The following is a 14,800-nucleotide window of genomic DNA, read 5'->3' as shown; positions in this document are numbered from 1 at the left end:
AGCATGGAAATTGATTAAGAAAAGGAAGAAAAGTCAGAAAATTTAACCCGAGTTTGGCATTCCATTTCCTTTTCTGACTTTTTTTTTTTTTTTCCTGGAAGATAAAAGGGAGGATACAACCAAAAGTCAAACGATTCTTCACTCTGGAGGATACAAACCGATTACAGAAGCAGAATCGACAGGAAATAATACTTAAAGTACTGTTTTCGATTACTTAATTAATATTTAAAAGAGGAATATTCGATGTTTTTCGGGAAACGAGGTAAGGGAAGATTGAATTCGATTCCGTTTTATCAATTACTTATACAGTAAAACGAAGATAAAATGCTCTAAATGACCCTAATTCGCGTCTAATATGGGGGGGAGAAATGGAAGATATCGTCCGAAGCAACGAATTGCAAGAGGTGAGTTTAAGGAAACGGAAGTAAAAAAGAAAAATAAGGAGGAAACAGAACAGATGCAGCAGAACAAGCGAGTAAAGGAAGGTCCCGACTGGAAAGAGTGGCATTGGAGGAGCGATGCGTCCGCTAACACGAAGGAAAATCAACCGGGGTCTTTACAGTGCTCGGCAGCAAAGCTCTCAATCCACTTCACTCCGGCAGTCATCGATCGGCTGCACAGGCAATAAATCTCAGTCGGTCGAGTAAATATTTAGCCATTAAATTGCAATTCATTCGCCATGCGCTCCGCGCAGATACATCTTTGTTAAATAAAGCTGACGAATTATATAATCTGCCACCAATTACTTCTCCTCTTTGCTCTCACTCACTCACTCACTCTCTCTCTCTCTCATCTAAATTCCCATTTTCGAAACTCGTCCAGCATAAGAAATCTGTCCACTCTTCTTCCAACTCCATACAAGTTACACGTAAACGATGATAAATCTATGGCGAATTCGAGTAACACAGCGTAATTTTCTTTTCTCCGCACTTAAATCTGCATAAAAGACCACGAAAATTAAGAATTTTGCCATCAATTACTTCCCATTTTTTAATCCTCCTCACTCCTTAGACTCGATGCAATGAGGATACACTCACCGCAAATTCGATTCTCGTATCGTTTGTTACGCGTAATTCTCTTTTTATCTGCACATAAATTTATATAAAAACGTGTTGCAAGGGGCACATAAAATACCCGAATGGTATAAAACGTAAACATCCTTTATTCTTAACGTGGAGGAGTGTGGTTCTTCTAAACCCACGAAGGTGGAATTCCCATATTTGTGAAGCGAAAGAATGGTGAATTAAAAGAAAAATGACGTGTAAACAGATCTTCTCCTTCGTATTGCGTTGGCATGCCGATAAAAGCATCTTTTTTAAGAACTTTTTCTTGTGATTTTATTGTTTTCAAAGGGGGATTTTACTTATCTACCACTCTACTCGTCTCACCGTAAAAGAATCCTGTTCTAAACAACTCGCTCGTCTCATACCTTAGATTCTTCCGCTAACTGTTTATCAGTTACATGATCTATTAACTGGATAAACGCCTATCGTTTCGGGAGTAACAAATGCACTTTTGTATAATTTACATTCATTATATTTTACATGTAAGTCGTTTAAAAAGTTGTTTCCTCTCGCAATCAATAAAAACGCATTCTTTTCTCCAGTGAAGAAGTGGGAGATTTTTATTTACAGGCCTATCACGTCTACTGTCTTCATTTTATATTGTTTAATCATTAATTTGCAATTTAAATTCCATTTATTAACATATTCTTTATAGTTTTCTTTCTAAATCGCCATTTTCAATGCCTTCTATTATAATTAATCGTATTAATTTCCCCCCTGCAACAGTGTAATTCATACTACAATACACCCCTATAGGCCTACAAGTGTATATAAATCTATAGCATATTTCTATTCATACGTATGTATGGTATGTTACCCTACCATACATACACACGTGGGATGTACTGTACAATATTATACAGTACATATTCTACTGTGTCATGTATATCGAAAGTGTATTAAGTAGGCTGTAAATGCACATGTATCTATTATACGTATGTCTTACATGTATTTACACCTACCTACGTATGTATATGTGTAAGCTGTATGCACATAACAATAGTTCAATTACGGCATAGAACCATGTGCCAATTCCTAATTTTTATTACAGATATACGTGCCGTATAGGTTTATTATGTGTTTATAACTATTCATCCCTTTATATAATTATAAATATACGTATAATAAAAGCTGCAGCAATGACATTTTTCGCGTCTGGTATGCGATACGATGTGGGATCACGAAAATTTAGAAACTACTGCAGTAAACTAACAGCCTTATCGTGCCTCGCAGCTCTTCCATTCGCCGACTGTCATCAATCTGCTGGGGTACGAATGTGGCAAATTGTGTCTGGCATGCAGATGCTGTCCTACTTTCCTCTCATTAGCATATAGAGTGCGGGTAATCGGGACAGGTTAAATGCTGTCGATAATGACCCTCTGGCGCTTTTTCTCTCCCGGATTAACCCAGCAACGAGCGCTTTTTTTTCTTTTTTTTCTACTACTGTCCCGACGGGAACCACTTGAGCGTAAATGCTACTACAAGAGTAAGAGAAAAACCCGTAAGCGCTTAGTAAGGAAGCTGAGTTCATTCCCACTAAGTCAGATTGGAGAAGATGCGCCGCCATGTGATATGTCAATACAGCAAATAGCACATTGCTTCTTTGTGCACGGAAACGCGAGCTTCAGTCACGTCTCATTCTTTCGCTCCCCACAGCCAATACACCGACGTGATTCTTTTCTATATGGGGATATTTCTTTTTCTTTCTCTCTCTCTTTTTTTTTTTTTTTAAAGGGAAGTTTTCGGCCGCCAGCAGCAGCGATTGTCTGAAAGCAGCAGAACGTTAATTGCTAGGTATGTCAATATGAATGGCTGCCAGGAGGAGGAGGAGGGGTGGAAAAGTCGCGATTACCCGTGGGACTTTTCCGTATAGTGTTGTTATTGTTCCTCTTTTCCGCTGTCGGAAACAGAAGATAACCTTCGACCGGTAGAAACAGTCCAAGTTAATAATCGGGATGTTTACGGAGAACAGATGGATAAGACCACTGGACAGAGTGCTATCGATCGTACAAGGACGTAGCGCGATTATCTTCCTGCCACCAGGTGAAGAGGGGGGAACGACACCGGCGCCGTCCCCAATCCGGCTTCCGACTTCTGCCACCAGGGAGCAGCATCGTTCGCCATTTAATAATTCACCTAAAAAGCAATCCCTGGCTTGCCCCGGGCACAGTCATCACGTTTCTACGAACCAAAATTGCCGGGTTCACTCGGTTTCTTTTTTATCCATCCTCTTTTATAAGTAGTGTTAAGAGCACCCGCCGGCTTCTTAATCCTGGATATTATTGAGTTAGTATATCACTTCGGTTGGCCACTATTTACTGGCCCGCTACGAGCGGAAATTAGAAGCAAAAAGACTTGTAAGAATTCTATTTTCTGGTCGTCCAAACGAAAATCTAACCACTATAAATCTGTGTGGTTATTTAAAGTGCTCCGCAGCTGCAAATAAAGGACCTCATTGAGTAAAAAATCAACATTATGATCTAAAGAAGAGTGACAAAGAATGATTACAATATAGGCATTATGCCATTCTGTTCGTCGGCCTAGGCCTATAAAAGCAACAGACCGTGCAGAAAATTACAGGAAAAATGTCGAAAAATAAGTGTTGTAATATATTAAATAGGCGTTGGATAATTAGAAATCGCAATGTGCCAGAACCTTCACACGTTGTTCCTTTCACTGGAACCCAATTGATGTAGCTTTACAAATTAATGAAGGACCGAAATTACGTGAAAATATATATTTTTGAAATCGATACACCTCTTCAATCACAGATATATAAACATGTAAGACGTGTAAAAATGTCTTTAAGACCCGTGTACACAGGCACCCTTCAAACAACATCGATCATAGAAACAAAGGTTATGAAGAAAGATCGATGCTTTCTTCTTAAAAACGAAAGAAAATCACACGTCAATTCGTTGAAAACATCAAATTTAACATTTATTTTCATAGATAAAAAGTTATTATTATTATTATTATCTTTTTTTTTAAATAAAACAATCCACAGATCAGATTTTAATTTATGTCCCCCAGTCCACTGTGTACTTTACACTCGAGAATGATTTAGATACGTGAAGAAATGCGCATATTTCCGAAGATTTTATCACAAATATGCGCATTTTTTTACTGAATAAACAGAAAATAAAGTCAAGAGAAACTAAAATAATAATAGGCATTATCATTTGCAAAATATTGCAGCCATTATACCCAATTGAAATCGAGATGACGAACTTTAATGATTTGTTCCTTCTGGAGGATCGTTTCTTCTTGTGTTTTTTTAAACACCGACACGTGTTGTAAACGATGACAACGTCACAAATTAGTTAACAGACAAAATTTTCGGTCGGGCATCCACTCGATTGGGGTATAATTTACCCCACAAATGTCGTGTTATTATCGAAAATTATGAAAAGGAAAACAGATGATGATTGAAATGAACTGATCGATCACAGGCCAGACTTATTCTCTAATCGATAAATAAATTTGAATTCAATTTTTCTTAATCTCTTCTTTTTTTTCACACGATTGATTATCTTTTTCTTCTTTTTATTTTGTTGAAAGGGAAATTTCTCCTTGAATAAACACGTTTATAAACGTATGAAAGAGCACTTTTTACACTTATAGGAAGCATTTAATGAGTGAAAAACACAGGAACCGACTGATAGAACACACTTATAATTACAGGGACGGTTCAGAACATACTTATTGTGTTACAGTGTGAGACAGTTTGGCGTGTTCTAAAATGTGCCACATCATCTGTCTCACACATGTACACAGTTCGGAACGTGTTCAAGGCTATCCTACACACAGATTGTATGAGATAAATCGACATAAGCTTTCTAAACAGTGAATTTATCAGAGGTAATCTGTCAGCATCGATTTCACATTGAAAATGGCGCTAAGCGGGAGTTGGGAAATTTATCAAGTGATCTGTTAAATGGGGCTTTATTCAACGAGATTTTAAACAATTTTTGAGGAATTTAGAAAGGTTTTGTTAACTGCTTTAGTCCTAGACGGCAGTCGACAAAGCTGAATATTTCATATTCCCGAACTCCTAGAGAGCGCCATTGGGGGCATCATTCGATTACTGAAAAGAAGCTCAAAGAAGCGCCACCGTGGAGGTAAACTCGGCCAAACTTAACAAAAACCCGATACGTCAGATGCGAGTGACACGTGTACACAAGCAAACTGCAGCCACCCCGTGCCACTTACACAAATCTTCCTTGTTAGCCTGGCGGAGGTGGAGCTTCGGGGACAGATGGCGAGACGACAGTTATTAATTGCTGCACTCTGACTTCCATCCTCTATTCTGGTGCAGGGAGATAGGGAGAACTGTGACGCCCGATCGCACCAGAGGGATGGACTTTATCTACGTTACTACACTATTTTTGTTTGCAGCGTTGTTTCTTCTCTAAATGCACTACTGGGGGACGGGATATTCCCTACGTGTTTAATGTATTGATTCGTTCTTCGCACAGATTTAACGCTCTTAGAAATGGTTTTAATTTACAAAACACAATCCACCGACAGCGGGAAAACTACGGCTATTTTCGACCACGATAATCCGAATGCCTCGGGGTGATATTTACGTTAGATCACTCGTAAATTATCTGGAAAAACGATGCTATATCTGAAACTGAAAAAAAATACTTCTTATGTAGTGAGGCTACAATAAATCCATTGCAGCAATGTTGCCATTTATCAGCATTAGACACCATGTTTACATGTTGCATTGTAATTATCCTTAAACAGGAATTATTTGCAGGCAGATTCCAGTTGTTGTAGGCCATTACCTGGAAAGTAAAATATGTAGCAGATCCTTGTAAATAGCCTATGCTAGTTATGCCAAAGCTAATTCAATGAACATCCGGTTAGACCAAGAAAAAACAATTAAGTCGGGTCCTGAATAAATCACCCTGACTTCTAACTTCTTGTTAGTGGGGTCATTTGTAAGTAAACTCGGCAGTTCATTTTCATTCGTCCACGTACAACTGGTCAAATTTACATGGCATTGCTCTCGCTTGTTAGGACCAGCGCATTTGCCTAATTAATCCCCTTTAAAAAAAAAACCCCCTCTACGTTATCGCGGCTCGAGAGTAAAGTAGGAATAAATCCACTTTACTAGGTTCGAATCAGATAATTGAAAGGAGGAGTGTAAAATCCGTGACGGAATTAGGAAAGCATCCATCTTTGCTCGTAAAGTAAAGCCCGAGTGCAAAAGTGGATGAAGAAGTACATTCCACTGGTGGAACTATCCATTTTCAACGTAGAGAAATCTGTTGAGATTTGGCAGGGGGTAGAGAGAGAGAGAAGCGGGCAGAGAGCCAAAATGGCCGGATAATGGTAGCGTTATACTTTGGTCATTTGTCAGGTAAATTTGTGACAACTTCGATAAGTTGTGTGCCGCTGTCAAAGTGTAGCTTCGTCTGACACTCGTTGTCGTATCAGTGACAAGCCCGATTGAAGACGTACTGGCCCTTGATGTCTTCCTCCTCGCTTTTCGACTCGACGATTCCCCCGCCTTTACTGATCCCTGCATCAAACTCGAAACATTATCGAGTTAAACAGTTTTAGCAATTTCGAAAATCGGGGGTGGCGCAATCGACTGGAAATGGCCACGCTCTCGTAGTCTTATTTGTCACGAATTACTTCACAGCCTCACGTAGTAGTACAACCGATGAGGTGTGGATCGTTGGGCGTGACGTCATCTTACCACCCATAGGCGTTTCTGGAAGTCCGGAATGACGTGTTAATTAGAGGGTGTCGTGTCAATTAGCTTTTGGGTGGGAAGAAATTCAAGACGGCTATTCACATACATTCCACCAGAAATCAAAACCTTTTCGGAAACTCCTACGTGGTGGTTTTTAACTCCCATTGTTTAAAAAGCCTACCGATTTTTTGGGGTCAGGCGTTACGTATTTTTAAATGCGTGACCCACAAAGTGACATAATAAAACTTTTCGTCTTGTTCGCCCCTTTATACGAGTATAAATAATAACTGGAACATTCGATAAATGTTAGGAATGACACGGTAATTATTCTCCACGTCTTGTTTATCAATCCGTGTGTACTTCTTTCGGTAAAGAGCGGAAGGGATTAAAATTAAGACGTAAAAAGAAATTAATAATTGTTTATTGTAAACCTATTACTTTCCAATAATTATAATTGATAAATTCGACATTTTGACGCATGAATCGCTCGTTACACTCCGTTGAGCTCGAGTAGACACTGCAAAAGAAATGTTGTGGCCCAGTTTAACGGACAAAATTCTTCTCGAACGTAAATGAACACGAGCAGGAAATGGTATTAAATGCCGAAGAAACTATAATTGACGACAAGATTCCGAATTTAAAAACGGGGGGGTTACTTAATGGCATACCTGAGCAACTTTCTGTATAAAAATGATTCAGGAATGTCGCCAGGCAAAATACTTTAGTTGGCTTTTATTTAGTTTAATCGATGGTTTATTTTCCGAATGGAAATGTTCGTTATAATATTTAAACTAAGCTCAATCTTATACAGGGAAATTGATTAACATTCTACCCAAATGGTAATTCGTGCGTGACACGACTCCTAGCAACAAGTCAAATAGGTATAGAAAAATTGTTTGTGACCTGTACGATTCACCCGGTAAACGGATTGGTACGATTAGTTAAGAGTTTTATCCTTGGGGAAGAGTAGTGTGAGAGGTAAGTCGGGGGTGTCCCCTATCCGAAATTTTCAATTAACCACCATCGTCTGCGCTTTGGACTGGAAGGACAACCGATACGCCAACGTGAACTGTCAGGTGGCTTCATTTCCTGCGGGAGAAGCCAAGCTTGCTTTGGCCGTCCGACATGTATCAAAGGAGAAGAGATGATGGATGGAGCGTGTAGCAGCGAAAAAGTCTTTCCCGTTTCGCTCCGACTATCTTTCCTACTCTACTTTACCTAACACCATCCATTTATCATCTTGAAGGTTTTCCCGCGTTGTTCTCTGGTCCGGCCGCCGTCATGTTGCAGACGGCCAACAGTCCCCAGGCGATTAGCCATCCACTCCTCCAACAGAAGTGTTGTAGTGCCTTGTTTCCATTCGGGATCAGCCGTAATCAGCCAGTTACGCAAAATGTTACGGTGAATGCTGATGACTTCTCTCACGCGACGACAAACCCGGCGTACGGTGAGGCAAATGTCGCCAATTTTGGTTAAACCAAAACTAATATATTTCCATTACATAAATGGACCGTGGAGATCCAGCTTCGATTGCCATTTCTGCGAAAATATTTCATGCCTCTTGCGCTAACTTCTCTTCGTGCGAGAATTAAATTGTAGAATCTTTTGAATAAAAGACATACAAGTGTTATTTTATAGCGGAAGAAAATGGCTCGAGCCATTTATCAAATAAAAATTTCACGACACGGATCCGGGGTATCGGCGGCAAAGATCGAAGACTTATTGTAAATGGAAACAAACAAGAAAGGAATAATCGACTACTTCCGATATCAAATGACGACCGATGATGAGATTGATGGCGGAGGAAGAACAGAACCTATTTTTGTAGTGGAGCAAACAAGCCATCTATCAGCCACTCATTGTGCCAAAGCAAGTTAAAACTAGCACAAACAAAAGATCCGCATCATTTTTCAAAGAGTCGACAGCCCAACTACCATTCGTTTTCGACCGCTACAACTCCTTTCGGGCCACTAGTTATTAACTGACGTCCTCCTCCACCCCGATCTGATGAGCTCCCCAACCATAAAGATGAGAATCAAATGTTTTGAGCCACTCACCTCCCGTTCGGTATTCCTGGTTGTCTTGATAACTGTAATAGCTGATGTAATCCTCGTTTGCGTTGGACTTGACCACTTTACCACGCACTACTCCTCCCCTTCTACTGGGTGAACTCCATTCGATCTCTTCCACGCTGTATCCGTCCGAAAGTCGGACGGACTTATCACCGTTTCTCCTACCCTTCATGGCACCTTCGGATTCTTTGTCTCTGGGCGATTCCGCTGGCGGGTTGGTGTCTTCGCTCATCGTCCTCATCAGTCGATGTCAAGACCGACTCATAATTGTAGACTCCACCGCCTCGCGCACTTCCACTTCCTCACGATGCATCCATTCAGTTGCACCTGCAAAAGAATTACCACATTAGTTCCACGTACTAACTACCTGAGCGTGTGGAAGCCAGATTTTTTGGGCTTAACACAGATAATAAATTTATATAAAGAAGCATCCGCGAATAATAATTTTTCTTCACTGTTTGAATAGGCTAATTACGAAGAGGAGGGGGTATTCTTTGCTCGTACCAATGACTCCGATGGGAGACAAGGCACATAGCCCCGAGCCTTCATCGATTGCTAACGGCTAGTCATATGACCATACAAAGTTGGGAAAAGTAAATATGTCGTTGGACGAGATCGATGACGAATTAATCCGAAAACGACGGGTCTAGAGTGAGAGATAGGACGATGCAATCTAACGTAAGGGCGGCAATCCGGCAGGAATTATTGGCCCGCAAGTCCGACAAGTAATTAGCGCAAATGGCAAGAATGTTTTAACAAATCGTTAAGTGCAGTCGGGTACATTGCCCGGGCTTATAATGGTTGTGGTCAGATCGGGGGATCCACGTTGCACTACACCAGCACGTTTAACTGTCACTTTTACGTTAACATCTTACAAGGAATTGCTATAATCGGTTCAACTATCAACTGAAGTTAGTCTACTCCATTAAATTATTTACTAAACTGTCTGCGGCTTCAATTTATAGATTAAACTTGTCGCCACAGGAATTTTGATCACCGAAAGCACTCGAAAATCTTCTTCTTGTAGACAAATTGAAGGTTTCAATCTACTTAACTTCTATTTTATTTCGTATTAAAAATACTTATCGGCGATATTACAGAGTTATAACAGGATTTTTATAACAAGTACAGCGATTACTTGCTTCTTTATGAATGAATCACAAACGCCGCGGGCACAGAGCAATCATCCTATTCATTAAGTGAACCTGGATTTTATAATTACGTTACGTGAATATTTTAAATAAATAAATAAATAAAAAAACACCACACTCTTAATCTCGTATATACATAAATCAAAAGTTGGATGAATAGGGCAGTAAAAAAATTCATCGTGGTCTTCGTACGGCGGCGATTCTTTTCTCGCTTGTTGCAGAAATGTAAAAGCATTAAGAGATTCCTACAAACACAATAATTCACGAAATTGTCGGGTTTTTAACCACCGTCCTTCTTCAATGAGATACTTATTCCCACCACACTATATAGTCATTGACATTGGGGGATAGAAGGCCGACTGGTGAGCAACACAAAGAGCACGGTTCGCATGATCGCCCACTTTTCCCATTGTTACCAACAAATTTCCGACGTGACTCCCCTGCTCGCAGTTTTACACACCTGATCCATTCTAACCACAGTATGAGTCAAAGTTGACTCTTTCAATCAATCTTTATAGAAACAAAGATTGAACCTTACAGTATTGATAGCATTCTTGCATGGGAAATTCTTCGTCTTCTCGTCATTGTGGCAATTAGACAGATAAATAGCCAATATAAGAAAATCCCGGTCATATTCTCTTTGCCCGAAGCAATTTAATTAGGCAGGACGTTGTTTGTAGAATATATGCTCCGGGCTAAATCACTATCAGGACTAACTGTTCAATATATCAGACTCCACGCCGCATACATTAATTGAGTCACCGGTTTTATAAACCCAGTCTTGATCCCGGCATATTAGAATTTTCTCGATTCCGGAACTAAAAAGGCTTTTTACGCTCATATATTCATGTTAAATACGAAGCATTCAAACTAAACCTTATCTTAAAACATATAAACCTAAGAATCAGGGCATGGACTCAGACTTGTGGCCCTAAGCTACAACGTATAACCAGGCCCTTCCCTCTACCAAATAATGATACGTGTGAGGCTCTAAGCCGCAGCAACTGCAACTTATGTGCAAATCTGGTCCGCGATAAGAACTGAAGCTAGAAAATATAATCAATTAATTGTATTAATTATATTAGATAATATACTTTCTTATACTTTTTAAGGATTCGCAAGAGTTTCTAAACAGAATTTACAAGCCGAAATCTGGCTTTAGACTAACGCTATTTGTCTTGTCAGAGTATCTTGTCTGATTTACACAAGTTGTGATAAAGAATATTTTGACAAGGGCTTTTATTTTCTTATATTTTCCATTACAATTCCATGCAATTCTCAACTGACAGCATACTGTTTTCTCTACTTTCAACCTTTAGATGAATAAAATACATCAAATTTTAACATATTTTCATATTAAAAACATTATTTTATGTTAATTTTCGACTATAAATTCATAGTGTAACATATCAGTACACATAAACTATGAGATAGAATGTGTGAAAAGAAAAGCCAAGTGGGATTATTTAAAGGAAAAAAAAAAAAACATTAAGAATCTTACACCAAGATTTAAAGCCAATAGTTGCGGCCGATTCATCTTTAAATAATATAATATTTTAAATATAAAATGCATTATTAACGGTGTAAGACCGAGACAAAAGATATAAAATATAATCTGAAGCCAAATAACATCATTTCAACTGTTGTTGAATAAAAAACAATATAAAACTCTACACCAAACTTTAAGATTTAAAGCTTAATTTAAGCCTTTAATTAATTAAAAAACAAAAAAAAATGTGTGTGTACAACATATATTTTAAATGTAAAATACATTACAGAATTGTAGAAAATGCAAATTCATCTTGAATTATTAAGCAAACTTATAGACTTTTCCATAACATCTTGAAGTAGGGGAAATGAAGATGGGAAATTACAATTAAGTGAAATGAATGAAAAGATATTCATAAATCTCTCACAGCTTTCGACGCTGAATTAAGCGAAATTTCAAGTAGCATTTCATTACGAATCTACTACATTTTTACCATCATTTTATTTTTAATTGTGCTACTTGGGAACATTAATTAAAAATCTCGGAGTAACGAATACAAAGATGGCGGAAATGAAATTAATTATATTATTTTTCGACTTATTTATAAGATATAATTTACCGAAACAAAATATTTAACCAGGAAAGAAATTAAGTTAGAGAGAAACCCAATAAATCAAATATATTTATTCAGTTTTAAGAATTAAAATCTACTTTATATTGATTGAATTATGAAACTTAATTAAGTTCTGGCATGGAGACAATCTAATGACGATTACTGTATATAATAGCAATAAAAATTGATTGTTTGAGCCCTTTAATTGTAATTATCATAAAATTAAGTAATAGCAATTACTACTTTATTTACAAAATCCATTAATACTCGGTTTAAGTAGTAGGATGTACACGGCACGAAAGTAGCTAACACTTCTTTAAAATTGCCCGATAGAAAGATAAATAAACACATTTACTAACTGAATACAGTATTAAATGTTAAAATCGCTACGTAAATTATTAACATTGAATCAATTCAATTATAGAAACAGTTGACTGTACAAAATGGAGCGAGTAGTAAATCTAATCATCGATATACAATTATCAAAAACTGCAGTTTATCAGCTGATATATAAACACTCTGTCGCTTTTATTTAAAACTCAATTTAATAGTTATATTATCCGGATAAAGGCTCGTTGAGAAAAATGAATTTGCCCGCTTAAATATTTTAACTTACGCTTTTGCTAGATAGTAGGCACGTTTGCATACTTTATACCGTGTTAAACGGTATCTAAATTACTAATATTCGACAATTAGTAATGCTTAGAAACAATTAATTCGGTTATAATTGGCTCTTCGTCGTTCTAGAGTAAATAAATCGTTTAATTTGCCTCCTTCTACTTTAAAATTGATTTATAACTCGATTCGATAACATTTTATTCAAATAAATAATAGAAAATGGCACAAAAATTCATCTAAATAATTACATAAAGTATCGAATTCCATTTAGAAACAAATCTGTTTACAAATTATCTTGGAAAATTAATAGAAGAAAATGTATTTTCTCTTTTACAAATTCAATTCTTATTAAATGACTATATTTATATATATAATTAATAAAGCAGTGGATCAATAATAAACTAGAACTGATAAATATTGAATAGGATGTTCCTTCAACCAGTGAAATCATCTCACGCTTTAGTAAATTCAATTTTAAATTTCTGGCCATTATATGCAGCTTATTTCTTTTCTGACCATACTGGCAATCTTTAAATCAACTGATCGAATTGTTTCCTACATTTCTGAGAAAATCCGGATTCGCTTCTCAGTTGGATCCAGAATTTCTCATCTATCATCTGCTACTCGCGGACTCATTCTCACGGTCAAGGAATATTACCGAAAGGAACTAGCAGTTTTTAATAAACTTCCGACTGCATCAAACCTCCCTTTTATCGTATATCGGTTGATAAATACGGCATTTCTAATGGTTCCAGGATCAAATACTAATTAAGCTTGCCTTCGTCGTTAAAGAAATGGCTGGGGTCCGAGTAAAGAATATTTATAAAATTAACAGGAATTTATTGCTAAAAACAGCTACTGTTTAATTTTAGGAATATTAACGAAGGAATATTAACAATGATATTAACAATGATATTAACAATGAATTAACAAGGAATATTAACAATGATATTAACAATGATATTAAGAAGGAATATAACAATGATATTAACAATGATATTAACAAGGAATATTAACAATGATATTAACAAGGAATATTAACAAGGAATATTAACAAGATATTAACAATGATATTAACAAGGAATATTAACAATGATATTAACAATGATATTAACAAGGAATATTAACAATGATATTAACAATGATATTAACAAGGAATATTAACAATGATATTAACAATGATATTAAGAAGGAATATAACAATGATATTAACAATGATATTAACAAGGAATATTAACAATGATATTAACAATGATATTAACAATGATATTAACAAGGAATATTAACAATGATATTAACAAGGAAATTTACAAGGAATATTAACAAGGAATATTAACAAGGAATATTAACAAAGAATATTACAAAGTATACTACAAGGAATATTACAAAGTATATTACAAGGAATATTAACAAAGGAATATTAACAAGGAATATTACCGAAAGGAACTAGCAGTTTTTAATAAACCTCCGACTGCATCAAACCTGCCTTTTATCATATATCGGTTGATAAATACGGCACTTCTAACGGTGCCAGGATCAAATACTAATTAAGCTTGCCTTCGTCATTAAAGAAATGGCTGGGGTCCGAGTAAAGAATATTCATAAAATTAACAGGAAATAATCAGGAATTATTGCTAAAAACAGCTACTGTTTAATTTTAAAGGAAAGTAAGTACAGTAGTATGGAAACAATCAGCATTACAGCCATCTTGGTACCATTAGCCGTCAATTACCGAAATGACATTCCTTAAAAGTTTCGGCTCATCTAGGAAGAGGAAAATTCCTAAAAATACCAGGTTATTCATTAAAAAATATTCGGGACTATTAGCAGATTCGTAAAGAAGTTGAAGGGTGTGTATGATGAATGGTGTATCAGTTGTTTATAATACGGACGAAAGAGACGTGTTAACGAATTAGCAACCGTGCATCAAAAAAAACGTCATCAAATCTGTATTACCCCATTTGTAAGATGAAATTATCTTTCAGACTGCATAACCGGTTTTCTTTTCCCTCGAAATATGTCTCGGTGAAACGCTATTTTTACCTAGAAATAAAGTAATAATGCCATAAATTCCCCTTCGACC

At 36.9% G+C, this 14,800-nt stretch overlaps 1 protein-coding gene across 4 annotated transcripts in view; it reads right to left on the bottom strand.

Moving 5' to 3' along the window:
* Window positions 1-14,800, bottom strand: part of LOC136986462 (arginine-glutamic acid dipeptide repeats protein-like) — a 91,644-nt gene that overhangs the window by 65,751 nt on the left and 11,093 nt on the right. For 3 of the 4 annotated variants that reach the window (XM_067284001.1, XM_067284018.1, XM_067283996.1), the window contains exon 2: window positions 8,832-9,173. In XM_067284001.1, the coding sequence (XP_067140102.1) occupies window positions 8,832-9,087 (256 nt within the window). In that variant the 5' untranslated portion in view covers window positions 9,088-9,173. Of the gene's footprint in view, window positions 1-8,831; window positions 9,174-11,165; window positions 11,279-14,800 lie in introns of those variants that run through there. The other variant, XM_067284011.1, reaches the window with a different exon arrangement.

Source organism: Centruroides vittatus, unplaced genomic scaffold (assembly GCF_030686945.1).
Source record: "Centruroides vittatus isolate TY-2023 unplaced genomic scaffold, ASM3068694v2 contig_1213, whole genome shotgun sequence".
NCBI classification, from domain to species: domain Eukaryota; kingdom Metazoa; phylum Arthropoda; class Arachnida; order Scorpiones; family Buthidae; genus Centruroides; species Centruroides vittatus.
This window is presented reverse-complemented; position numbering and strand designations above follow the sequence as displayed.